Genomic DNA, 27,000 nt, shown 5'->3' with positions numbered 1-27,000 from the left:
GCAAAGGTGTCTGAGGCAACAGACAGAATTCATATCAAAATGACACAGTCACTGCAAGTGTGGGAGTGTATATTAATTATTTACTTTATGTGTTTTGAGAAATTCTGCTATATGCCTTCTAAACCTCTTCTATACATAATATCTAATCATAGATGTCCTCATTTTTAGCAGGAATAATAAATATAGTTTTGCACAATTTCCAACAACTGAGCAAGATACAGAGTTTCTTAAGAAAAATATATACTTAATAACAATTCTATATGATTGCTTAAAAAAAAACAATACATTGCTAATACAATTTATGCATCAAAAGCTTTGCAGTAAGATAATATCACTCTAAATGTATTGGGTGCTGACAGCAAACATCACATAAATTGACCTAGACTCACAAAAGTGCTTAAAATAGCTTAAACACTGAGGTAACAGCATGTCTTCACACCTGTGGGTGACAGTTACAGTGGAAGAGAAAAAAAATGAAGACAGAGGGAGGGCATGAAAAGAATGTCAGATCTAGACAAACAAGCTTAGCCTTAACACAATGCACTGAAGCATTGACCGATGCACTGCTGAAGACTCTGAGGCTCTGTGAGTATTTTATTTATGTGTCGATATGTTTATGTGGTGTTTTAATATTTTCTATAATCTAGTTTGGGCTTCTCAAAGTTTTTTTTATTTCTGTTTCTGTGAATATCTGTGAAGATCTTGTGTTTATTGTCTCTCAGAGGAATGTAAGAGGAATGCAGTCATCAGAATGTACTGTAGTAACACACTTCCACCCAGGTTTCTATGCTCTTCATATCCTGAAACTCAGGAGAGAGAGAGAGAGAGAGAGAGTCCATGCTTTCTTCAAGTTAAACAGATCAACTTGTTTTTCTTGTTCTTGCATTTCTCTATTAGGTGTAAACAGAAGATGTGACAGAAAGAGGCGCACACACCTCACACACGGTAAGACTTTTAAACCAGTCATTTAAATCTTTATAATAATGGCATGGAAATTGACACTTTATATTAATACTAGCAATTTAGGCAACAGGTGTATATTATGATTGTATAGTCACATGGAGATGCTAGTTGCGATGCACATTGCTAATGAATGTTGTCCCCTGAAGAATTGGAAAGTATTCACTCATCTGTAGCAATGTTCAGTGCATTGTAATCTCATATCTAAGAGCTATATTTTGTGTCTTGTACCTATTCTTTGGCGATACAATGCCATGAGAGTGTGAATTCATACAAGTCATTGAATAGATCTCTTCTTATAATAGCATCTGTGTTCTGGGCATAGCTGCTGCCACTCCTCCTAAACAACACAAGAGTGTTTAGTCAATGCAGTGATTTTGTAGGGTTCCTTGAAATGTCTAGCAATATATAGACAGACATTGGAAACCAGGGATTAAAAAGATTTTGAAACATTCAATTAGGAATTATTAAGACATAAAATGGAGAACAAATTATTTAGATTCTACACTTTTTCTAGGTCACTAATCAAATAACTACATTTGTGACATTGATCAATACTTCTTGATCATGCCAATTTGTCTAGACAGTAAGATGTTCTTGCCTCCAGTGAAGCATACAGTGTTTTAACCAGTGCACAAAGCTTTTTTTTTTTGCGGTCTACACTCTTAAAAATAAAGGTGCTTCACGATGCCATAGAAAACCCTTTTTGTCTTAAGCGGTTCCATAAAGAACCTTTAACATCTGAAGAACCCTTCTGTTTCACAAAAGGTTTCTTTGTGGCGATTATTAAAAGGTAAGAAAGACATGGTTCTTTAAAGAACTTTTGACTGAATGTTTTTTTGTGGAACCAAAAATGGTTCTTCTATGGCATCACTGTGAAGAACCTTTTGAAGCTCCTTTATTTTAAGAGTATTTTGTCTATATTATTTAATTAATTTATTTCCATCCATACATTTTGCAAACTGTTTATCCTGTATAAAACTGTGGAGATGCTGAAGACTGGCATTTATTTATTTATTTAAAACTGGAAAATACATACAAAAAAAAGTGTTTTTAACAAGTAATCTCGAGCTTTGGAAGCCATCTGTAAAAGCTGAAATATACATTTTAATGACTATTATTATTATTATTTAAACTGTTAACATCCTGAAAAGAAATACTCAGAGACTGTTAACCCCACAACCAAGAAGCTAATTGATCATAAAGATCTGACTAACGTTTATTGGTTTCTGCTTGTTGGAGGCCACAGCTGTGACTGAGCTAATGTGCAGTGATGTATTGGTTATGTGTGGAATGTCAACCTTCTTTATCCCAGAGTCTTAAACAATGAAGGAGTGAAACTCTCAAGCAATCCTGCCAAGACCAGATTCACAAAATAGCTATTCATTGAGTTGGTTTGGCAGAAGAAGTAAAAAATCTGAACAGGCTTGTCTTAATTATAGGGTGTCCTAAAGTTTATTTTATTAAACCATATAAAGAGATTCTCTCAGGCTCTTTGGCATAGTTGTTAATTTTTTTTGTCTGCCTGCCAGCTCATTTGAATGAAATTCTGTCTTCACTTTCTGATGCTTTCTACTAATAGTCCACCAATCAATAATCCACTTTGATAATAGCATAATGCTATTTAACTGAAAGTTTAGTCCCATGTAAAGTGGTGACCAAGGAACTGCGGTTATAATTTAAGTAGATTAAAAAAATCATACATTATTTGTTCTCTTAAATGCATTTAAAAAGCCACATACCTGTCAAAGCTTTACATGGTTTAGTTGATATTGTGACTCATCAGTGTACAGTTGAACAAAACCAGTATTGACATTGACTGTGAGTAAGCAGGTGACCAGGTAAAGCTGTCAATTGGATGACAGGAATTTTTTTTTATCACTGTCTATATAACTTTCTTTGTTTTTTGTCTTTTCCACGTTCATTATTTCGCCCTGTAAGATGGCTGCACCCCCAGTTATCCCCAGGAGACAGTCTAAGTCTACAAACAACACAGCTGCTAACTCACATCCCATAGGTGTAAATGCATGTGTGTATATGTCTATTTTCTGTTTGTGCGATGACGATACATATTTTTAATTAAATTTACACACACACACATGTTGGTATTGGTGGTTTATGGGGACTCTATGTAGCATAATGATTTTTATACTGTAACCCTACACCAAAGTTATACCCCTTAAAGAAAACATTTTGCATTTTTAGATATTCAAAAACAGTTATTTAGTATGTTTTTAAGCCTTTTGAATTACGGGGACATAGGCAGTGTCTTCATAAACCACCTTCAAATTGTAATATCTCTGTCATATCCATGTATATGTACAACCCGAATTCCGGAAAAGTTGGGACGTTTTTTAAATTTTAATAAAATGAAAACTAAAGGAATTTCAAATCACATGAGCCAATATTCTATTCACAATAGAACATAGATAATGTAGCAAATGTTTAAACTGAGAAAGTTTACACTTTTATCCACTTTATTAGCTCATTTAAAATTTAATGCCTGCTACAGGTCTCAAAAAAGTTGGCACGGGGGCAACAAATGGCTAAAAAAGCAAGCAGTTTTGAAAAGATTCAGCTGGGAGAACATCTAGTGATTAATTAAGTTAATTGATATCAGGTCTGTAACATGATTAGCTATAAAAGCTTTGTCTTAGAGAAGCAGAGTCTCTCAGAAGTAAAGATGGGCAGAGGCTCTCCAATCTGTGAAAGACTGCGTAAAAACATTGTGGAAAACTTTAAAAACAATGTTCCTCAACGTCAAATTGCAAAGGCTTTGCAAATCTCATCATCTACAGTGCATAACATCATCAAAAGATTCAGAGAAACTGGAGAAATCTCTGTGCGTAAGGGACAAGGCCGGAGACCTTTATTGGATGTCCGTGGTCTTCGGGCTCTCAGACGACACTGCATCACTCATCGGCATGATTGTGTCAATGACATTACTAAATGGGCCCAGGAATACTTTCAAGGCCAAGGCTCATTTAAAATGGTCTATTTCAAAGTGGAATAGTGTTTTATGGTCAGACGAGTCCAAATTTGACATTCTTGTTGGAAATCACGGACGCCGTGTCCTCCGGGCTAAAGAGGAGGGAGACCTTCCAGCATGTTATCAGCGTTCAGTTCAAAAGCCAACATCTCTGATGGTATGGGGGTGCATAAGTGCATACGGTATGGGCAGCTTGCATGTTTTGGAAGGCTCTGTGAATGCTGAAAGGTATATAAAGGTTTTAGAGCAACATATGCTTCCCTCCAAACAACGTCTATTTCAGGGAAGGCCTTGTTTATTTCAGCAGGACAATGCAAAACCACATACTGCAGCTATAACAACAGCATGGCTTCGTCGTAGAAGAGTCCGGGTGCTAACCTGGCCTGCCTGCAGTCCAGATCTTTCACCTAATAGAGAACATTTGGCGCATCATTAAACGAAAAATACGTCAAAGACGACCACGAACTCTTCAGCAGCTGGAAATCTATATAAGGCAAGAATGGGACCAAATTCCAACAGCAAAACTCCAGCAACTCATAGCCTCAATGCCCAGACGTCTTCAAACTGTTTTGAAAAGAAAAGGAGATGCTACACCATGGTAAACATGCCCCGTCCCAACTATTTTGAGACCTTTAGCAGAAATCAAAATTGAAATGAGCTCATTTTGTGCATAAAATTGTAAACTTTCTCAGTTTAAACATTTGCTATGTTATCTATGTTCTATTGTGAATAAAATATTGGCTCATGTGATTTGAAAGTCTTTTAGTTTTCATTTTATTAAAATTTAAAAAACGTCCCAACTTTTCCGGAATTCGGGTTGTATATATATTTATATATACATACTATATTTCATTGCTCTATATTTGCTTATCTTAGTAAATGGAGGAGACAGAGTGATAACACATCTGATGCATGCACAGAGAGAAGTTGTAAGTATAACTGTTAAATAGGACACATACTGTTACTGAATAGAATGCAGACCTGAAAAATTAAAATTTAGTTTTGTAATAGAGGAGACCAAGGCTAGTGGTCACACTTGTTACACCCATGAATATTTCTGAAGGTTATTTCTTTTATTTCTTTTTTTTTTTAAGAGACTAAAATAGTTTAAAATTTAAACACACCCTAAAATATTTTGCAATCATTTTCAACATTATTGCTCTGAAAAAAAAAAGTTGAATGTTTTCACATTAAAAGCTGCCATTAAACATATACTATATTATAATTAGTAAAACAACAAAAATTAAAAGATAAAGCGATTCATAAAAGAAATCTAAAACATAATGTTAAAAATAAGAAACTATTATTCTACAGTAGTTGTAATTAAGAAACTGTATGAAATTTCCAACTGCAAAACAACACAACGACTTACCTCAGTAAAACAGACAGCTTGCCTTGACCTGAAAACGATGATGTAACTGGTATTTTAGTTTTAGTGAAAATACTAATGTAATGAAAAACTGTGTTTTTGTAACTGGACGTGTTACTTAAAACTTTAAAGTTTACTCTTTTTTTTCATATCCTGCTCTTGCAGGACTTGGTGAATCACTGTTTTGCTGATGTGGAGCGTTTCATGGCCCGTCTTCAGGAGACAGCAGAGGCTAGGAACTTTCTAGAGCAACAGAGCATTAAAAAGAACAGCAAAAAGAAAGAAAAGAAGAAAACCAAGAAGAAGAAAGAGCAGGATGGTGAGAGAGATGCCCCCAATGATCTGCATTATTCACAAGCCTATCTGAGACCATCAGAAACATAGTAAGTCCTAAAGCATCTATATTTGTAGATGGCCCTCTCACACAAAGATTGACGCCGCCATCAGAACAAGAGTTTGTGGATATTTTTCAGAAGATTAAATATTCTCTCTGTCTTCTGGTAAGGTGCCAAATTCTACAAATCTTACTAAATCTTACCCCCCAAACCTGGAGAATATTTTATCCAGTTATTGTTTTGTGGTTTTGTTTGGGTAGTAGAGCAGAAATGACATATTTAAGAACTTCATAAAACTGCTGTGCTTGACCCGTGTGGGTGTGTGTGTCTGTGTTGTAGGATCGCCTGAAGATGAAAATCTACGAGCCAACCTCAGAAGAACTCTTGCACCATGTTTTCATCCCTTTGCACTTGGTAAGAGTATTAAACACACACAGCAGACATATAGAGAAAACACCCGAACTCTAACATTCATTTGCCTTATTCAAAAAATATATTAGATCTTAGAATTGGCAACATAGGTATAACGTTCTCTAACTTTAATTTAGAAGAGAACTGAAGTTACTTTTTTCCACAAAGGAATGAATTTGTAATTGTTATATGGTGAATATGGTTTGTTGTATGTTCGCCAGATGGTAAAGACCACAGGTGGTCCTGAGTTGGCAGCAACAGTCACCAGCCCCGCTATGACCAGTGGAGCAATCTCCCTACTACAGCAGAACCTTAATGAACAAGAGAAAACACTGTGGAAGTCACTCGGCACCAACTGGACCGTGCCATAGTCTGTAACAAAACTGTTGGATTTACATTTGAATGGAAATTATACTATTAGAATAAATGACCAAATAGAGATCTGTGTGAGTTTGAACCTCACTTATGAATGGATAGTTCACCCAAAAATGGTGAACTATCCATTTATACTATCCATAAAGACAGCACGTTCTGTCATTATTTACTTCCGAACCTGAAAACTTTCTTTTTTCATTGCACACAAAAAAGAACACAGCATAAGTTGCTTTTGTCTATAACACAGCCCTGCATCTTTAAAAAAAATTCGGATTTACAAAAAAGGCTTTATGTTACCTAATTTGATTATGCGTTCAAAAATAACAATAAAAACTTCTATATTAAAAACTAAAAACTATATATATATATATATATATATATATATATATATATATAAATTATGTTTAGAATATTAATTAAATAATGTAAATACATATCAGCCTTAATGCACTTATTTATTTAGTATTCAAAATATATAATTTAACTTACAATCTGCAGATGAGTGGAAAAATATGTTAAAATACATAATCAAATAAGATGTTTTCACGAAATATGTAATTTTCTGTTTCTGTCACAGGCCATAATTCTAAAATCATAATTAGGCATAAAGTAGTGTGTTCATAATCGTTCATCAGGGCTGTGCACAGACCTTTTGAGGGGCATGTGCTGAAACTGAAAAAGGGCACCCCCCTCCCTTTTTTTATATCAAGATTATTTAGTAATCTGGAGGTAATTCCCCCGCACCGGTCTCCATCACATTCTCTTGATCTACACTAGCAGTTCCATACTGGCTTTCTTCTCTTGCATCTCCTTCTGGTAACTCTCCTGCAGAGGCTCCTGTATCTTGTTCACCAGCAAATTCTTGTACATCATCTATCGCTTCTCTCTCTACATCTGAATTACTACTTCCTTCCTTTTCTTCTTCCCTGCTACAAACTGGCCTAATCCATGAAGTAAGTGAGCTGCTACCCTTGGCTGCCTGCTGTCGCTCCCTCTCCTTCTTTTTCTTATTTCTCTCTTTACGGTGCATTGCACTGCAACCACCAAGTAATCAAAATTTATGTAAGTGCAAAAAAAGTTTTTTGTCTGTATCATTTGTAGGGTCCTGTGTTTGTGAATTGCTCTTGTGTACTCCCTCTTTTTTTAAATTGCATTTATAGAGAGAAAAAAATTCACTACACTTTCCCTAAAATAAGCCAGCAATGAAAGGCAGCGAAAAGCATTTCTGAAGGATCACGTGACACTGAAGAGTAATGATGCTGAAAATTCAGCTTTGATCACAAAAATAAATTACATTTTAAAATATATTCAAATAGAAAACTTATTTAAAATTGTAAAAATATTACACAATATTACTGTTTTTGCTGTAATTTGGATCAAATAAATGAAGCCTTGGAATGAATCATGAATTACATTCTGCATGATAAAATATAAAGATTTCACAGTGATCTTCTGTAATTTTTTTTAGTTACTACTACATTACTGTATTAAAACCATGTTTTACTACATTTTATACATGTGAGGACGAGGGGAGAGTATACCATAACATGATTAGCCTAAATGTTAATAAATTAAATGTATCAGCAATCATAAATCAAAGAGGAAATTTCTTAGAAATATGTTATCTAGGTGACGAGGATCACTCGTCGCTTTATGTAAGTTCCAGTACGAAACAGCGCGGGGGCGCACCTGTTATGATTTTCCGATGGTAAAAACAAATTATATGTTGTTGTATTACTTATCAATATATAGTTTTTGACCAGCGAATGTGTGCAAATGTGAATTTTTTTTTTTTTGTCCGTCATCCGGCATCACATTACATTTTCATCTACAGGTTACAAACTAGGGCCTAGTCCACACGGACACGGGTATTTTTATAACCGGAGTTTTTCCTCCTGCGTTTAAAAAAAAAATCCCGTCCACATGAAAACGCCAAAACATGCTATCAAGCGCTGTCAAGAGCATGCCACACCAGCAGGCGGCGATATAACCCAAATTGTAAAGTCACCTTGGCCAATCAGAAGCAGTCAGCAGCGCACAATCTGACGTCAAACCGCGTCAAACACAGCGGATAACGACGCACACTCTGACGTCGCAAGGCAAAAACCCCGGTTATACTGTCCACACGACAACACTGCAACCGGCGTTTCTGAAAATGCTCACCCTGGCCGTAGTTTTCAAAAATGTTCGGTTTCGGTGCCCTGAAACTTCGTTTTCGTGTGGACGAAAGGCCGAACCGCGTAAAAAAAGTCACGGTTATAAAAATACCCGTGTCCGTGTGGACAGGGCCTAGGTTTTGTAGCTATATAGACGGAGCGCTCAGTTTTTCCTGTGGCAAAATGCATTTGGCCAAAATCGCATTTTATAAAAGATGAAATGCTACTATATGCACAGGCTATTTAAGTGTTGGCTATGTATTGGCTATGACTAGATGGCAAATGCTAGCCCTCTCTCTCAGGCGACGTCCCACATGTCTCAGTCAGTGAGTCAGTCAGACATCAAATAAATAAAATATGAGCCTTTATAGACATAGTGTTTAGTAGTACTTATTCAAACAACAAGATATTTATTTACCCTTCGCAAAACTTTGTTCAGCTCAGCTGTTGTCTACTGTTCGGCTGCTGTGGAACTTCAGTTGATTCAATGAATATAGAGGGGGCGGGGTTATCAGCTTACTGACAGCTTGAGGATCGAATAAGATTTACACAAGCTCGTTTTAAGAACTTTCATTTGCTAAATATTTGTAAAACAGACAGACCGACGTGAAGGGTGACCAATAGCATTGATTAAAAAAAAAAAAAAAAAAAAAAAACACCACCAAAAAAAGGGCACTTCGGAGTGTAAGGGCAAAAAGGGCATGTGCTCTGCACAGGTTGAGCCCTACCTGTGCACGTGCCTGTCGTTCATACATGTCAAAATCGGCTGGGAATTGAACACATAGTTACAACATGGCTCAGAAGAAGATAGGAATCATGTCTGGTTATAATAGGCTAAGACTTATTCAACTTACAAATTGCTTCTGACAGCAAAATGATATGAAAAGCTCAGATTTTTTGAGAAACTGTGACATTCTAGAGCAAAACGGACACTGTTTTTGGGATCAGCACCCGTAAAATTAGTACAAAAAAAGTATTATAGCAAATATGATGCAGTGTGGTGTTATATTTAATGGGAAAGGAGTGTTTGAGCTTCAAAAAGAAAGGAAAAGTAGATCATAAAAAGTGTAAAGTCTGTATTAAGGCTATAACTAATAAAAAGATTAGTTAGTTAACTCCAGTGTGTGTTTATCAGCTCTCAACTCAGCGAGTCTGTGCCTCAATACACACCTGTCTTTCTGGATGGTTGGCAGCCGATGGCCATAGATGCACATGGACAGCCCATCGAGGACCCCTTAGTGTCCCAGCACAAACATGAAACCCAACAGGTATAAAACCTCTCACTCACTGATATAAACACAGCCACAATACAAACACACCTTCAGCTCCTCCCTTTCTCTGTCCACAGGTCATTGATCAGGCACATCTAACTGTATACCAGGAACGAGATGGGTTAGTATTGACCAGTCAACTGTGTGTGTGTGCGCACAATGTCTTTGTGATGTCATTCTGTGTGTGTGATTCTGATTTAGGATGGAAGACCCCCTGCCTCCTCATGGAGAAAGGCTGTACCGCTGCAGTTATGACTTTGTGGCAAGAAACAGTAGTGAACTCTCAGTATTACATGGAGAATCTCTGGAGGTATTGTGCATAGACACACACACAAGCAACGGTTTCCCTTTCCATTTTGATTTATATTTTGTACTTATTTCAAACATACACTACTATTCAAAATTTGGGTTCAGTATTATTTAGTTTAAATGAAATGTTTCTTGAGCAACAAATACTATAAAATGAGAAATGTTTTCTTTATAAAAAGCCGCTTTCCTTGTCTTTTACCCTTACTTTGTCTCTCTGTGTCTCTGATCCTCTCTGTCTTAGGTGTTAGAGTCATCAAAGCGATGGTGGAAATGTAAAAATGAATACGGCCAGATTGGTTTTGTTCCACATAATATCCTCGAGCCAGTTAATCATGCAGAAGTTGACTCTTCCAACATAGTATTGCACAACCAGTCAATGGTAAAGGCATCATGCATTGCACACACATATGTAATCAGCAACAAACCCACAAGCTAATTCACAAAGTAATTCCTATCATATTTTCATAGAAAGCTCCTATTCCTCCCCCGGGAGGAGGGAGGGTCTCCTGTGTTCTGCCCAGTTCTACAGGCAAAAATGCTTTCCACCCTGATCCACGCCCTCACAGTATGCCACCAATGGGAGACGATGGAGATAAAGGTATTGTTTCTTACAACATTATTTCTAAATGAGTCACTTCTAACTATTTAATAAATACCTTTTGTTCAAAGTATGATTACAAAGACAATGCTTCTGGAGTAAAAGTCAAACACCTCAAGGTTATGGAGGATGGTGAAGTCATTATTTATCAGTATTGTATGCAAGCAAATAAACAGCTTAGTGTCCTTCTGAAAATTATTTAGCATTTTATTTTTAAAATAAATATTATTAATAATTACAAATTATCTTAATTATTAATTATTCTCTTCATATAAATTTTATTCAAATATGAGTATTTATGATATAGTAAGCAGTAATAAATATTGATTTTAAATTATAGGTATTATTTATATGTATGCATTTATTCATTTGGAAAAAGGTTGTTTTAAGACACAACTGATCAGTATCATAAAATAAACCCTTTCAGAATTATACTAGTTTTATTTTAATATATATATATATATATATATATATATATATATATATATTATAGTTTTTATTCATATTTTTTATTTAGCTTTTATGATTAGATTTTCCTTTTTTTATTAAAAAAAATTTGTTGTGAGTTTTTGTCATTTTAACATTTTTTAACTATTTATATATAGCTTTAATTAATTGTTATTTCTGTTTTAAATTTGAAATTTTAGTACTTCAACTTAAACATATTTATTGCAGTTAGGTGCCAAGGCAACAGTGTTTTAAGTTTACAATTTTCATCTAATGTATATATTTATTTTAATTACCAAAAACTATATTTCATAGTTCTAGTGAAAAATAACAACGAAGAGTGATATTAGACCCCTCTGGAATTTTTTTTCATAAAGACTGACCGACTGTACATTATCCCTCATATGTAATCCTGGAGCACAAAACCAATCTTAAGTTGCACAGTTATAATAATAAAACGGTTCAAATTTATCGATTTTTCTTTTATGCCAAAAAAAAAAAATCATTAGGATATTAAGTAAAGATCATTTTCCATGAAGATATTTTGTAAATTACCTACCGTGAATATATCAAAACTTAATTTTTGATTAGTAGTATACATTAATAAGAACTTAATTCGGTCAACTTCAAAGTTGATTTTCTCAGTATTTGGGGTTTTTCTGCACCCTCAGATTCCAGATTTTCGAATAGTTGTATCTCGGCCAAATATTGACCTATCCTAACAAAGCTTATTTATTCAGCTTTCAGATGATGTATAAATTAAAAAATGGACCCTTATGATTGGTTCTGTGGTCCAGGTTCACACACACTGTATATCATATCAGAGAATGCCCTAAATGTTCACTTTTAAAATGTATATTTTATTTGATTTCTCACTGTAATATTTACTTGTGTTAGCAGTATTTTTGAATGATGAGCTCTTGCAGCGATTGGCCAATGGTAAATCAGCATCAATACGCCCTGTGGTAATTAACAAAGCAAATGAGACAACCGCACCGCTGGACTATCACTCCCCTCCGGCTGAGGTTCAGGGGTGGCTCAGGGCCAAAGGCTTCAATGATTAGTGAGTAAAATACACACATCACAATCTGGAGCTGAAACCTTTGCTCATGTAGTAATCTCTATCTGTGTCTCAGCACTGTACAGGGTCTGGGTGTCCTAACGGCAGCTCAGCTCTTCTCTCTGAATAAAGAGGAGCTGCGTGCCGTTTGTCCAGAAGAGGGAACCAGAGTCTACAGCCAGATCATGGTGCAGACAGCACTGCTGGAGGTAAATCTCCCAGTCCCAGACACACTCTCACAAAATACCTCTCATTCCTTCTCATTGTCAGCTGTCAGACCTCAATTAATAGAAAAAGGCTCTTCTGACAGTCAGCTTTGACTGGGTATAGTAACTGTGGTCTGAGACATTAAAAATGTATTGGGGAAAAAATATCAAAAGTTCTCTTTCTCTCTTTATCTAATATTTAAAATAAATAGCTTTATGATAAAAAACAACAACAATATGACTTCAAATAAAGAACTTTTCAATTAAATCTTTATCTAGGCCATTCAAGCAAACGCATTTTAAAATGCTGCATGTCAGTAGATAAATAATCACAATATAGTGAAATAGAAGCACTTTCACTATTAACAGTATAAAAGTCATTTGTCAGAACACTTCGATGGTGATTTGTCTCAAGTGAACGTTTGAGGGGACTGAAATCAGTGGAACAAACAGGAGGGAGATTAGCAGAAATAAATCTTAATTGTCTTCATATCTGTCTTCTCATCGCTCTGTTTCAGGATGTGCGGAAGGCCACTGAGTTGGAGGCCATAATGAAGAAACAGAAGATGAAAGTTGATCTGAAAGCAGAGGGTGGGGATTTTTAATGGATATCCCTCTCACTCACACATTGAGACAAGCATTTATGCTGAGGCTTTAACAGACATCTGGGGCATGAATTAAGATCTTTTTAACCATAATGATCTTTGTTGGTTATATATATAATATATATAATATATATAATATAATAGATATATTTCATCATTACCACTCATCATACTGAAATCAAACCTGTATATTCCTTTATGTATTGTATTTTAACTATGAATAAAATGTATTAAAATACTAATGGTATACATATTTTATTAATCATATTCATTTTTTCTTACATGTACAACTGCTCACAACCTGACCTTTCTAGTGTTAGCTTGATGATCTGAAAGTGATTTTATTGTCTTTTTTATTTATTGCTTGATTACTACAAGTTCAGGGCATTTTCATGAAAAAAGAAAATATTAACCGGACATGATTTCAAATAAATGTAAAATGTAACGAGGTCAAGTGGCAGCATACTACACTGTATAAAAATTTAAAGTTTGAAAACATTAAACTACCCGCTTAGGTCAAAGCAAAAAGATATGCACTTAGGCTATAAGAAGGCAGACGTATTATTTTTACATAAAAGTAAAAGAAAGTGTATTTCTACAGGGTTTTATACATTTCAGTACCCACAAAAGTTAGATTGCAGCACCTGAACGAATCTGAATAAATCTTTCTAGTGAACAGGTTCAAAAGAATCGAATCACTGGTATGAATCAAAATCCCTTCCTAGAAAGCACTAGTTAGTTAGCACAGTACAGCTAGGTGATGCCATTTACAACCGCGCGCGCTCAGTGGTTTGTTTCGACGTTTGTTTTTAAAATAGCTGAGCTCTCCATCATATGTTAATATTGCTTTGAGATTGTTTTTAGACTATAACAATCAGTGAAATGACTGAAAGACAGAAAGATAATACACATGAACGGCACGGACACCATTAATAAATGAAGACGACGAGAAACCATGTCAAATCATACACGTGCAAGAGGGATACGTCATCAACACACTGTACATTTTCATGAAATTAAAATGATGTTAGATTACTTTTATGACAAAAATAAAGACTCAAAAGATAGATAATTTTTTTTTATATATATAAAAAATGTAACGTATTATTTAAAAGAAAAGAAAAATAATTTTTATGCTGACACCACATCCCAAATTTACAGTCATTAATAATAATAATAATTATTATTATTATTATTTCTTATTTTTGTTTGCTTTAGATGCTTGTGCTTAACCAATAACCAATTTTGTGAAGAAAAATAAAATTATAAATAAAAAATATGATATCCAGTTATCCAATAATTTTTCAAATCTTTTTATGACACCACATCCCCAAAAAACAGTGGCATACACTTCAAATAAATAAAATAAAAGCACAAACTACAGTTATAAGGATATATTTTTTGGATTTGTACTGGATTTAATTAATGCTTGTTATAAAAAACATTACATTGCCAACGATGCCAACGTCTACTAATCATATATAATATATATATTACATTAAAGAAATATATATATATATAATTTTTCTCTGAATTAAAATTTTCACTCAGATATTTCTTTAAATTTTTTTTTAATTATTACAAACAAATGGCTAGTACCTCACTGAATTTTTTATGGAATTGGAGTTGTATTACCTTGATGTTTCTTGTGAGATTCCTTTCACAGCATTCACTAAATTAACCATGCAATTTTCTTGCATAATCAGAAAAAAAGTATGCAGATTCCATAATTAGGATATATAAATATAGCACACAGAGTGATATGATCTCAGAGAAGATTCTCACCCCGTGAGTCAGGCAGGGACTCCCTCACCTTTCGCACATTCCTACATGCTGTAAGACACACCGCCAGACAGGCAGTCCAGAATGTAACCCAAAACGAAATGCTTTCTTCTTTCACACAGTGAATGGTGACACAGATTGCTCTAAACCAGCTGACCTTACACCTACAACCAGAATCCACGTATTGCTGTCTAATTGTGGTGAAAACCCTGCCACGTGTGCACGAGCCAGAAAATCAGAACGAGTCCCAGTACATATTCACCCTATTTAACATCCATATCAGGTATCTGGATCACAAGATGTCATGCAAGATTACCTGGTGTTAACATGGGTCTCAAATGCTTGCAGTTTAATGACTCTATGCATCTACATTCTTGCATTTGGCAGATGTGCAATTACAGAGTGACTTTTGATCTAGCCAGGTACATTGCCCCAAGGAAGTGTAAATATGTCCCAATGCTGTGAGGTTCATCTCAAACTGGCTTCCAGACCTGTCTGAGGTGGTGCTTCACTGACAGAGACTACTTCATCCGAACAGAGAGCACAGACAGCTTCAGCATCAGTAGGTAATACACTCACTGAACTATGGTGTGAACTTGGCCACACATAACACCTATTTTGTCAGTAGTTATTGTTTTATTCCAGTTGATATACATTATAGTATACAATCATATGTTGGGATGTAATGGAACAAAAGAGGTGAATTCAAGTTAATCAATTTCTTGTTTTGTGCCAAAATCTCAGCTCTGTTCACTAGTTCAGCTGAAATCTTCTCTTTCTCTCTGTCTTCAGTCTCATCCCTCTGTTTCTACTTAAGTGTTATAAGTCGCTAAATCTCAGCAAGGTTGATCTAATCCCTTAAGAGTGTAATAAAAGGTGTCAAGGAGTCTTGGATTAGTGTGTGTGTGTGTGTGTGTTTCATTCTGTGTTGAGAACACCAGCTTTAGAACGGTTTCTTTTTGGATTGTTCAGGGTTGTTCTTTTATTTCTTGTAATAATCTGTTTCCTTGCAACTGGAGGTTTTTAGTCTTGAATCGTGATGTCCAGAAAGCAGAAGTAAGAGAAATCTGAAAGCTTGTTTGAGTTTGCACATTCATGCAGTTTCCAGCCTGGGTCATTTTTGGGGTCTGCTGTGTGTTTGAATTAAAGGTTGTTTGTTTCATTTAGGTGGCAGGAAAATCTGATTGTTTACCCTAAAGCTGTTAAATCAAATCAGAAGAAGAAGGGGAAGGATCCGGCTCACCCACCGCAAGTGAGTCTCATTCATATTTAATGCTATTTCATACAATCATGTTCTGTGACAGACAATCCCAGTCTTTCCAGCATATTTTCTTTGGTAAAAGATGAATAAATGGAACATTTAGTGTAGTATCCTTAGTAAAAAATTTTTAATAATATATAAAATATATTTATTTCATATAGTTCAAATCTATTAATGTATTCACTAGCATATCACTTGAGACTTACTGATATAAAAATTGTAATTAAACTTAATTTGAAGTACTACTTGATCACAATGCACATTTAATATTAGGCCTTAAATGTCATTGTTGATGAGGATTGTATGATCATTGCGTACTATCAATGTATTTAGTCTTATAATACAAGATATTTAAAGTGTACCTGACGTATACTTGCAATAGTTCCACTTTAGCACAATCAAATATACTTCAGTATATCTTTAGTTGGACTTCAGCACTACTTCTGCACAATTAAAGTGCGTTAAGCACAAAATGAGTTGTTCCAATTTAGCAGATTTTAAGTACAACAGTTTAGTGTACTAAAATTACAATTGCAGAGTATTTGTATTAAGCACGTAAATATGTAAATGTATTTGTAGTATACTTAGCATGAAATAAATGTATTTGAAATACTTTTTAGTTTATTTGTTTTTATTTAGGGATTCCTGTGGGTTTTAAGTCGTTTCTTCAGTGGTTTATCCCAGAATTATATTTCAAAAAGATTTAGAATCATAAGATTTGTCTAATTTCCAGTTTGCACATTTTTTTGTCTTCTGATATGTCAGTATTTAATTTGTGATCTGCAAGCTTTAGATGCACTAAACATACAGCAAGATTTAGTACTAATTGTTCAGCGTTAAATGGATTAGTTATCCAGATTTGGAGATCACAATATCTCAGACCACACTTAGAATACCAAATGATACCAAGATACATTTGTATTATCTAATCGATTTATCAATTTATATAATGAAGCTATCACGTAAATGATTTGTTACAGATTAGTAGGCTTAAATAAGTGCAAAAAGGCTAGTTAGTTTGTTTTAGATTATCACAGTAACGTTGAAGGAACAGTGCTGTTTTAGGGTACTGCTCCTTTAAATTTGCTCCTCCTCCTCTTCCTCCTCCTCCACCTCCATTCTTTACTTTAATTACATTTCTAAGTGCTGTGCCCATCTTTCTGTCCGGTTGATTTACTAATCCCTCTCTATCTCCCTTCTGCATATTCTTTCTGCTGACGACAGAGTAAATTGATCTAGTGCAACAATTAACAGCATGCACATGAAATGCTGTGTTCCTGTATTTTGTGTGTTTGTTTTTGTGTATTTTGAAGCATTAGTCAGTTAGAAGTTTAACAGAATTAGCTTAAGTGATCTGGACAGGATTATTGAGCATCCCCCCCGGGGAGGGTAAAGAGTTTGTAAAGTGGGAGCAGAGTGCAAAAGACATGTGTGCTTGTTTTTCAGGCAGGTTGTACAGTATATAGAAAGAGAGGCTATTCCTATAACACCCGTGCCAATTGGATTTCGCTGGCCGAGCGCTTGTGTGCATCCTGTCAGTCTCTGATTTACTCCCCTATATTCTCTGCTTCTCTTTCTCTCTCAGCAGACAGCAGAAAACCAAAGTGGTGGTGGTGCTGCTAAAAGAAGTAGCACTTCTGGAAATAGTTTCACCAGCAGCGTTAAAAGACAAGGCAGCATCGGTTCTAATAATAACAACGGTGCTAAAGTGTCCATCAATGAGAATGCCAGCACTAGTACCAGCGGTGCCACTAAATGCCGTAGCAGAAGTAGCATCAGTAATACTAAAGGGGCCACCAAAAATGACAGAAGAGTTAGCGTGGTGAGCACGGTGGAGGAGGTCTTGATGCTCTCCTCAGAGAAGGAGCTGGAGGAGGAGTCTTCCAGCACTGGTAATGCTTCATCACTCGATGCCAAGCTTGGGTCCTCTCTCTCTTCATCGCTCAGTCAGTCCTCGGGCTGCTCTGACACAGACGGTATGACCTCAGACTGGCCTTTGTGTGTGGACTTGTGACTAACTGGATGTACTTGTTCATGGTTGTAGTAGTTACTGATTTGTCAGCTTAGGAAATAAAGGTAGGTAGCTAAGAATATTGTAAATTTTACTAGTAAAGAATTTGGTGTAGTTTGCACGAAAATGTCAAATCTGTCATCACTCTAAAGCTGTGAAACATGTGATCAGCTCATTCTTTTGAGTGATACTTTTAACGAATTTGTCGATCAGGTTTACGAAACCAGCTCAAATGATTCTTTTATAAATGTAACATCTGATGACTTCTGTTTGAAGGACAATGAGGGCAGATTTCAATCTGTTTCTCACCCAAAGCTTTATTCATACAAATCCATAAAGTTCATTATGGCATCTGCTCTTTAGAAGGTTTTGTTTCCATGGAAAAAAGTCATAAGAAGAAAAGAGTAAATGATGACAAAACTTCATTTTTGTGTGAAATGTCAAACAATGTTTATATTTATGCTATTCTGCACATTACAGTTTTTACTAGGCATGACAAATATATATATATTACTGCTTAAGTGCCCCCTCCCCCCAGGTTCAGCCCATTACTTTGCTTTTATTTGCTCTCCCAGGAACTAAGAATCGATTGGGCACTGAAAGCGGCTATTCGTCTCTGGAGAAGACAAGTCCAAGTCTTGTGGATGCACAAGCACACACTGACTCCAGGTGTGACTGTGTTTCTGTTTCTTCATCTTCCAAACATCTGTGTATGTTTCCTGCCTCAATGTCCCTTAGCCCCTCCCCCTTCCCTCCACCTACTAATCACAATTCACAGAGGGCACGTGGGTTTGATCCTGAAGATGTGGTAGGTTTCTCTTGGGAGAGAAGTTTGGAGTCCAATGTAAAAAGGCAATCACACACATCCATGACACACACACTCAGACATGAATCACCCAGCCCAAGAAGAAAAGTACACCGGCTGTTTGGAAATCGGCACAGGTGAGACAGGTTCATTTTGCTTCTGATTCACTGATTACACCAATTGTACAGAGTTGGATTTTATGTGTAATGTCTGTGGCTCCCTCTAGTGTTCATCATGTTTTTGCCATTCCTTCGACAGCATGTCAAAAGCACTTTTCTCTGCTTGTCTTTCAGGAGACGTCATTCCATCTCCATCAGTCAAATCAAACCGTGCTCTTTGCATTCCCATTCGCCATTTTCCTCCATATGTATTTATATTATGTTTGTTAAAGTCTTTAAATGTTTCAAAGATTGACAGCACTACATTGATGCTCCTCAAACAGATGTTTGCAGTTTGTTTAAACAGTTTTGTAGATTTAGGTGTTCTGTGTATTTTCTGTATATATCTTGACATTGATGATAAAACCAGTATGATGTGTGCATACTGAATTCCAAATGGCCTGTGTTGCATATTACCCTCTGTTTCGGTCTTACCCTTTCCTGTCTCTTCCTGAACTTTTAATTGTTTGAGATTTTGTAGAGCTCAAAGTTGAATCTAAATCTGTCTTTTATATGTTTGCGTGGTTGTTTCTAGGAGATCTCCGGAAGCTGTTCAACAAGAGGGTTCATGTCTGGATACCGAGCTTCCCCCCTCAACCTTCACTTCTTCCTCTACTGAACAAAATGACCATAAGACAACTGTCAATACATCTCAGGATTCCTTCCCTAATGATATTACTGATCACTCACAGCATTTGATGTCATGTAGTCTCCGCTCCAAATCGCTGGAGCGCAGACCGCTTGATTCCACGCCCACAGTAAGTTCAGTACAACCAATACAAATAAGAAAGATTCTAATGTAGATTTTTATTATGGCTTTAAATTGATTATTAATTTAAATCAAATAAATTGGGATGTGGGAAAATGGGATGTAGCGTCAAATTAATTGTAACTGATTATTCCTATCACATATGTCATTGCTACAGTAATGCTCTTTTCCTCTCAGCCTGACCTCCTTAATTTCAAAAAGGGATGGATGTCTAGACTGGGAGAAGATGGAAAGGTGATTTTGAGATTTGAGTGCATGATCTCAGTATACTTGTTCATGATTTTTTCCATGTGAAGTGGTCTGATGTTCTCTGTCTCTAGTGGCGGAAACACTGGTTTGTTCTTACTGACCAGACTTTGAGATTCTATCGTGACTCTGCAGCAGAAGAGGTGAAGTGATTAGTGATGTTCAGTCTATAAAATTGATTTGTCATTTTGAGTTAAGAGGTCTGTCTGTGTTTTGTGTCTTAGGCAGCTGATGTGGATGGTGAGATCAACTTGTCTACTTGCTATGATGTTACAGATTTCCCTGTACAAAGGAACTATGGCTTTCAGATTCATGTGAGTGTACATTAACTAAACATTAAGTTTATGTATTTGTCTGTTGCATTGACTTTGTTCATCACTCTTTTCATATAGACAAAGAATGGAGTCTTTACCCTCTGTGCAATGACTTATGGGATACGACGCAACTGGGTCCAGGCAGTAATAAAAAACATTCATCCCACCGTTGCCCCTGATGTCACATGGTACAACATCGAATCTAGCTGCCATTCCCAAAAATTTTTATCCACTACGCTTATTTCATAAATTGATATCAAAGTCCAATACATTTATTGCTGTATTTTTCTCACAAAACAGCATCACATGTTAGTGGGTTGACTCTTTCACTCTGCTTTTTATATTTTTCCCTTATGCTATACAAGGAAAAATCCTTCTATAAAACCCAGGTTTGACTGTGTTTTCATTTCATGATTGTTTCTTTTAATTTAAATAAAGTCTATGGTAAAACGCACACAACTAACTTATCAGAAATATAATTTTAATATCTTAATCATAGCCACTTCTGTTCTTCCTTTAGTTCAATACCTCAAAAGGTGCCGATGACTAGTGCACATGCTCGTATAAGCTCCTGCCAATGCAGTACAGTTCCCCAGGATGCAGAGCAAAGGAGTCGCATCCGTGAGCGCCGTAGAGAGGGGCGTTACAAAACCTTTGATTGGGCAGAATTAAGTTGTAAACAGAACAAAGAAGAGTTGTCAAATGATCCATCCGGAAGGCAGTGGAACCATAACATTGAGCGCTCGGTGCCTCCTGCACCTGCATCCTCCCCTGAAGAGCAGATAACACGTTCAGCCGCTGAGGCATCAGAGAATGAATATCTTCATAAAAAAAGAATCTCTCAGAGGCAAAGCTTAAATATCATGTCAGCTGATATACCATCGAACTTATCACTTATGGCAGTGTCCAGTCGCACGTCCCCAGAATCAATCAGCCCAGACAGCTTAGAGGTTGATGCAGGAACCGTACATGTCCACTGTGACAGCCGTGGTGAACTACTGGAAGCTAAACCCAAAGAGGAAAAGCAGGTAACATAAAACAAGTAAATATGGTTGTTGTGTTCCATTGCACTTTTTACATATAATTTGTCATGGTTGTAAACATAGTCTCACAATTCATTACAGGTTGATCGCTCCACATCTCCATTGCCAGTCACCTTCTCTTCATCTTCAGCGCAGACAGAATGGCAATGGGATGTGGAGCTTCAGAGTCTTCGTAGAGAATTGAAGGCTGAGCACGAGAGGAATCAGACTCAAGAAAGGGAGTTAAGAATCAGTGATGCCCAACTCCAAGCTGAGCTTAATGACAGCAAGGAATGTCTTCAGAGGACAGAGTTAAAGATTGAAGAGGCAGAAACTCTTCTGAAGGAGCGTGAGGAGGTGCTTGAGAGTCTGCGTGGACGGTTGGAGGATGTAACAGGTCGTCTTAAAGCAACCGAAGAGGCGCAAGCCTTGAAAGAAGTCAGGCTACAGAGACACCTGCGCCTCCTGCAAGAGAGCCAGGAACGAGAAAGGAGGAGCTTCAGTGACAGCCTTGACCAATCAGAACAGCGATCGAAGGAACTGGAGGAGCGTCTGAGGCAGAAAGAGGCTGAGCTGCAGAAATGCCCAACAGGGGATGTTATTGATGAACTTCTGCGAAGGTGCCAGGAGTTACAAAACCAGCTGGAAGAGTCAGACAGTGAGGTCTGTCGTCTGCAAGCACGCCTCCAAACCGAAGAGACACTTTATTATGACATGGAGCATGATTATGAAAAAGCTTGTGAGGAGATACAGAGTTTGCGAGGTACTCTGCTGGACTGTGAGAGGGTAAGTGAAGAGCGCTTTCAAACCCAGTTGGTGCATCAACAGCAAGAGTTAGACAGGAAGGAACGAGAACTACAGGAAGTGCTTCTTAAGATGGCCATCCTGGGCAGTAGTTTAGAGGAGACAGAACAAAGGCTCAAGGAAGCTCAAACCCATTCTTCTGAAGCTAATGTTCTCTGTGAGGCATTGATTAAGCCACAACAATGCAGACAGAAAGGGCAGAGTGATTCGGAGATGCAACCGACTACTCAGGGAGACGAGTCACATAGAGTGATCTCCGTGATCCAGGCACTAGAGTGCAAGTTGTGTGACACTGAAGAGCGACTCCGGGAGCTTACCATGCATCTTCAACAACAGCAACAACTTTATGATGATGGAAAATCTGCCAGCTGGAGGTTGGCTGGTGAGAGTTCAGGGAGAAATCAAGCTCTGGAGATGGCCAGCAGAGTTTTGTCACTGGAGGCACTGATTATCCAGAGGATTGCCTCTGCACTTGAGCATCCCAGCTCAAAGTTGCTTAATAAATTGTCAGAGGTGCATATCCAGGTGCTTAGGATGGCTCAAGGAAGCAGTCATAATGGGGCTGTAGAACCTAGTTACACCCAGATCTTCTTGGACACTCTTGAGCAAGATCTGATAGACAGTACGCTGAGTGAAAGTGCAATCCATAGAATGTGTGTAAGAGCAGAGATAACATACGTCATACATGCTCTCTGTACTCATCCCTCACAGGAGCAAAAGGGATCTGACCTTTTTTATGTCTTGCCTTGGCCAGAGAGTACCTCACCTGGAACCAAAATGGAAAACTGTTCAAAGCAGGGGTCCAGACTTGCTGACATCAGCCCACCAGAACTTGCACCTTACAGTGAACAAATGGATGACGAACTGGCAACGGATCTTTTACTTGAGGGCTCGGAGGTACAGCTTGCTTGCAGAAAGGTTCTGGTGGAAGAGCTCCGTGCTCAGGCCCAGTCACTGCAGAACCTCGCAACACAGCTACAGTCTAATGTTAGAGAGGTCGACCTTCCTGGTGAACTACCCTCAGCCATCTTGAGGGCAGCAATTTGTCAAGCCACTTTGGCATTCATGGCCTGTCGTCTCCGTTCGGCCCTGAAGCAAGAGATTAGTGGCCTACACAAACAGAGAGAGCAGGCTGAGTGCGAGTGCCGTGCCATGTGTCGTAGCATGGAGACACTTTTCCAGGAACAGATGGAGCGTTACGAAGAGAAGCTGCGTGAGGAACGTGGTGTTGTCGAAAAGGCAAAGCAAGAGCAGGTTTCAGCAGAGACCAATGCTCAGTTGAGGAGGGAAGAAGTTGAAAAATTGCATTTGGAGTTTGAGGAGAAGCTCCAAGAGCTTCAGAAAATCCATGAAGAGGAGATGAGCCGTCTTCACGAATATTACACTCAAAACTTGTCAAGGGCAAAAGCGGCAACTCTCCCAGAACTAGAGGAGAATGAAGAGACTGAGGAGATGACTGCTCTGCAAGACCGAATCAGAGAGCTTGAGACAGAGGTGACTTGTCTGAGGGCGGATCTAAGTAACCAGGATGTCAAAGCCTTCCACCTTGACCTGGAAACTATCAAGGTATGCACAGTCTTCTTGTTACTGTGTGATATTAACATGTAATTAGACAAAGATGAAGGTACTTTGTGAAGGTGAAGGTGTCTTCGTGTGTCTTAGGCCACGTATGAGCATGGTTTCAGTATTATGGAAGACAGCCACCAGCGAGTGATTGAGGAGATGCAGAGGCAGCATCAGAAAGAGGTGGAGAGACTGACTGAGGAGCGAGAAAGAGTACTGCAGGAAGAGACGAATGCCACTATTGCAGGTGCTACTCTCAACACAAGCTCCCGTTCACAAAACCATGCAAATACTTCATTCTAAATAAAGGGGGAAGTCGTGGTTTAATGGTTAGAGATTCGGACTCGTAATCCAAAGGTTGCAAGTTTGACTCTCAGGGTGGCAGGAATTGTAGGTGGGCGAGTCAATGTACAGTGCTCTCTCCACCCTCAATCCCACAACTTAGGTGCCCTTGAGCAAAGCATCGAACCCCCAACTGCTCCCCGGGGGCCACAGCATAAATGGCTGCCCACTGCTCTGGGTGTGTGTTCACGGTGTGTGTTCACTGCTGTGTGTGTGTGCACTTTGGATGGGTCAAATGCAGAGCATGAATTCTGAGTATGGGTCACCTTGGCTCTATGTCACTTTTTTTTACTTTTCATTGTAAACCTATAAAATGTACACTCTTGGTCTTTTGCGATGCTGTGAAATCACTTAGGAAACAGTGACAGCTGTGGTCACCATTAACTGTTATTGTGAGAAAAAGAGCAGCATGGACATTTTGCTAAGTAACTACGTATGAGTTCCTCGTAAGAAGTCAAATAGATTTGTAAGTCATGGGGTTGAGAAAACTATGACAATTTTTATTTTTGTGTGAACTCTCCCTTTAAGCACTCATACAGTACATTGGGTTTGTTCCAAATCTGTACTACTCTTTTGTATTTAACTATGGAAAAAAGTATCTGCTAAATGAATACATGTTAATTTGTTCTCTGCATGCTTAGACATACAAATGATGATCTAGTATCTCTCCTTCTTGGTCTTCATAGATCTGTCTGAACAATTTGTAATAATATTTATTGTTTTCCAGCCATTGAGGCTATGAGGAAAGCTCATAAAGACGAAATGGACAAGACACTGAAAGCCCTGCAAAATGGAACCAGTGTAGACATCCGCCAGGTTCATGCACAATACAAGTGCGTGTGATATGTCTGTCAGTACTCTTGAGAACTGACAGCTACAACATCAAAAATTCATTTATGGTTGCAGAACTATATATTAACCATATACCTCTATGTGCATTTTCTGTAGTGAGGAGCTGGAAACATTGCACAGGGAGCTGGAAGTGTTGTCAGAGCAGTATTCTCAGAAATGCCTGGAAAATACTCATTTGAATCACACTGTAGAAACAGAAAGGGAAGCATTGAGTACAACACAGAGAGAGAACCAGGAACTTCGCATTCACAACCAGGTACGTGCATGTGCACACAAAAATGTGCATATTCACATAGCCATTGCTTTACTGCTTATCTTACATATGTATCACATATTTTTCTAAGGAATTAAATGAGTTTTTGGCTGCTGAATTATCCATGATGCATTCACACTTGAATGGGGAAGTTAAACATTCCCAATCTTCCCAGGAAAAAGATATGTATCAGCTGGAGGTAAATCTTGACACCCTTTCATATGGCAAAGTGCCCAAATTTGACTTGTACTACTAAAATTAGCAGGGGATGGTTGTCTGAACGCAGATTAAAGTTATCTGCATTCTCGGTTGAGTACATTTAATCGGCTTCCATAAAAGAAGCCTTCATGGGTTTTATTACTACTCAGATGAGATTATGTCAGAGTACATTCCATCAAAGGTGCTGTAAAGTATGCATGTGTAAAAACAGATGTGCTCTGGCTCATTCTTTGATGCTGTAGGTAAATCTCAGAGTAAAGGAATCAGAGATTAAGTGTCTGAAACAGGAGATCAACTCACTTAAACTGGGACTGCAGGCAGGAAATACGGTAACACATTTTTAATTAAAACATATTAATAGTTGAATATTGAGTAATTTTGTAGTCAATTAATCTAAAAAAAATGTTTAAAAAATTTATAAATGTGACACATTTATGTAAATTACATTGTTTTATTCACAAATGATATCCATAACAGTTTCCAAAAAAGCTAATTCAACCAATGTTCACATAGAGAATTCACTTCCACTTCAAAGTTACATTTTTTCATTAGTTTTGTATTTTGTATTTCTATTTTACATTTTATTTTTTAGTATTTTAAAGAGCTAGACTCTGAGTTGATTTCTTCAGAAGTCAAAACTCAAAGTGACTTCACCAAACCGAGGATGGTGCCAGCAAGACAACAGAGTTTAAAATATGGTAAGCAAATCTACAAGAACAGACATGTTACTTTGAAGGCAAACTGATAAGTGCAAAAGCAAGCACTTATTCAGAATTTGTAAATGTCTGTTGCAGATCTGATGAAATCCAGGAGCAACCTTGACTTCCCAAAGGACCATGCCACACTTACACAACCTGTCAGATCCAAGGTGGGATCATCTGTGCCTTTACATGATACAAAATACTGATGTTCCCTAAAATGTAAGCTTTCTCACTATCACTCATTTTATTCTCAGAGTCTTAAGGATGGACTCACTGTTTTGGAGAGGATGAAGCTTTTTGAATTAACCAGCCAGCAAAAGATTTGAGTGTGTGTGTATGTCTGTGTGATAGAGAGAGAGAAAGATAAGCATTTTAATGTCTAATGTGGGTTAAATTATTTAAATGTATATCTATATAACACAATGAATTCTAACTATACCTTAAGTCATGTGTGTGTGTGTGTGTACATCAGTCATTTAATCGTTGTTTCGTTACTACTTTAGACAGCAGAATTGATTTTTGATATGACATTGCCTCTCTAAATCTTAAACTGTCTTTCTTTATATTTACATGTTTATGCCTGATTGAGCATCAGTTCGATTTGCTTCATCTCTGATTATGAATAAAGTCAAGCTTTTTCAATCTTCACATTTTTGTTTGTGTGACTTTTCATCCCTTATATGCAGATTTTAAATACTGCATACTGGATTAACAATTGTATCATTATGTATCCGTTGTCAAAAAATCCTGAAGGATTCCAATAAGAAAATTGTACAGAATTCTAATTAGAATTTCTATCGTATCTTT

General features: G+C 37.2%; 2 protein-coding genes across 3 annotated transcripts; both read left to right on the top strand.

Annotated features, from left to right (window-relative positions):
- The first annotated feature begins 383 nt into the window (after positions 1-383).
- On the top strand, positions 384-13,222 carry eps8l1a (eps8 like 1a). The gene is made up of 16 exons (XM_059554453.1): positions 384-585; positions 898-945; positions 2,902-2,989; positions 4,826-4,878; positions 5,484-5,637; positions 5,730-5,818; positions 5,993-6,067; positions 6,286-6,434; positions 9,731-9,863; positions 9,944-9,987; positions 10,068-10,176; positions 10,417-10,554; positions 10,644-10,773; positions 12,121-12,283; positions 12,357-12,489; positions 13,005-13,222. The coding sequence occupies exons 3-16, from the start codon at positions 2,902-2,904 to the stop codon at positions 13,089-13,091; spliced, it is 1,545 nt and encodes a 514-aa protein (XP_059410436.1). The 5' UTR covers positions 384-585; positions 898-945; the 3' UTR covers positions 13,092-13,222.
- Positions 13,223-15,804: 2,582 nt separating this feature from the next.
- Positions 15,805-26,841, top strand: LOC132143846 (myosin phosphatase Rho-interacting protein). Of its 2 annotated transcripts, XM_059554431.1 has the most exons (19): positions 15,805-15,929; positions 16,041-16,125; positions 17,720-18,110; positions 18,721-18,814; positions 19,644-19,866; positions 20,055-20,111; positions 20,198-20,266; positions 20,348-20,437; positions 20,516-20,625; positions 20,958-21,465; positions 21,562-23,829; positions 23,926-24,073; positions 24,896-25,001; positions 25,117-25,276; positions 25,365-25,472; positions 25,735-25,821; positions 26,085-26,190; positions 26,287-26,360; positions 26,448-26,841. In XM_059554431.1, exons 1-19 carry the CDS (start codon positions 15,913-15,915, stop codon positions 26,517-26,519), a joined length of 4,773 nt encoding a protein of 1,590 aa, XP_059410414.1. In that variant the 5' UTR covers positions 15,805-15,912; the 3' UTR covers positions 26,520-26,841. The 2 variants fall into 2 exon arrangements, with proteins under 2 accessions (XP_059410414.1, XP_059410423.1); XM_059554440.1 differs by lacking the exons at positions 15,805-15,929; positions 16,041-16,125; positions 17,720-18,110; positions 18,721-18,814 and adding exons at positions 18,846-19,087; positions 19,244-19,317.
- Positions 26,842-27,000: the final 159 nt, after the last annotated feature.

This window comes from Carassius carassius, chromosome 1 (genome assembly GCF_963082965.1).
Source record: "Carassius carassius chromosome 1, fCarCar2.1, whole genome shotgun sequence".
Lineage (NCBI taxonomy): Eukaryota > Metazoa > Chordata > Actinopteri > Cypriniformes > Cyprinidae > Carassius > Carassius carassius.
This window is presented reverse-complemented; position numbering and strand designations above follow the sequence as displayed.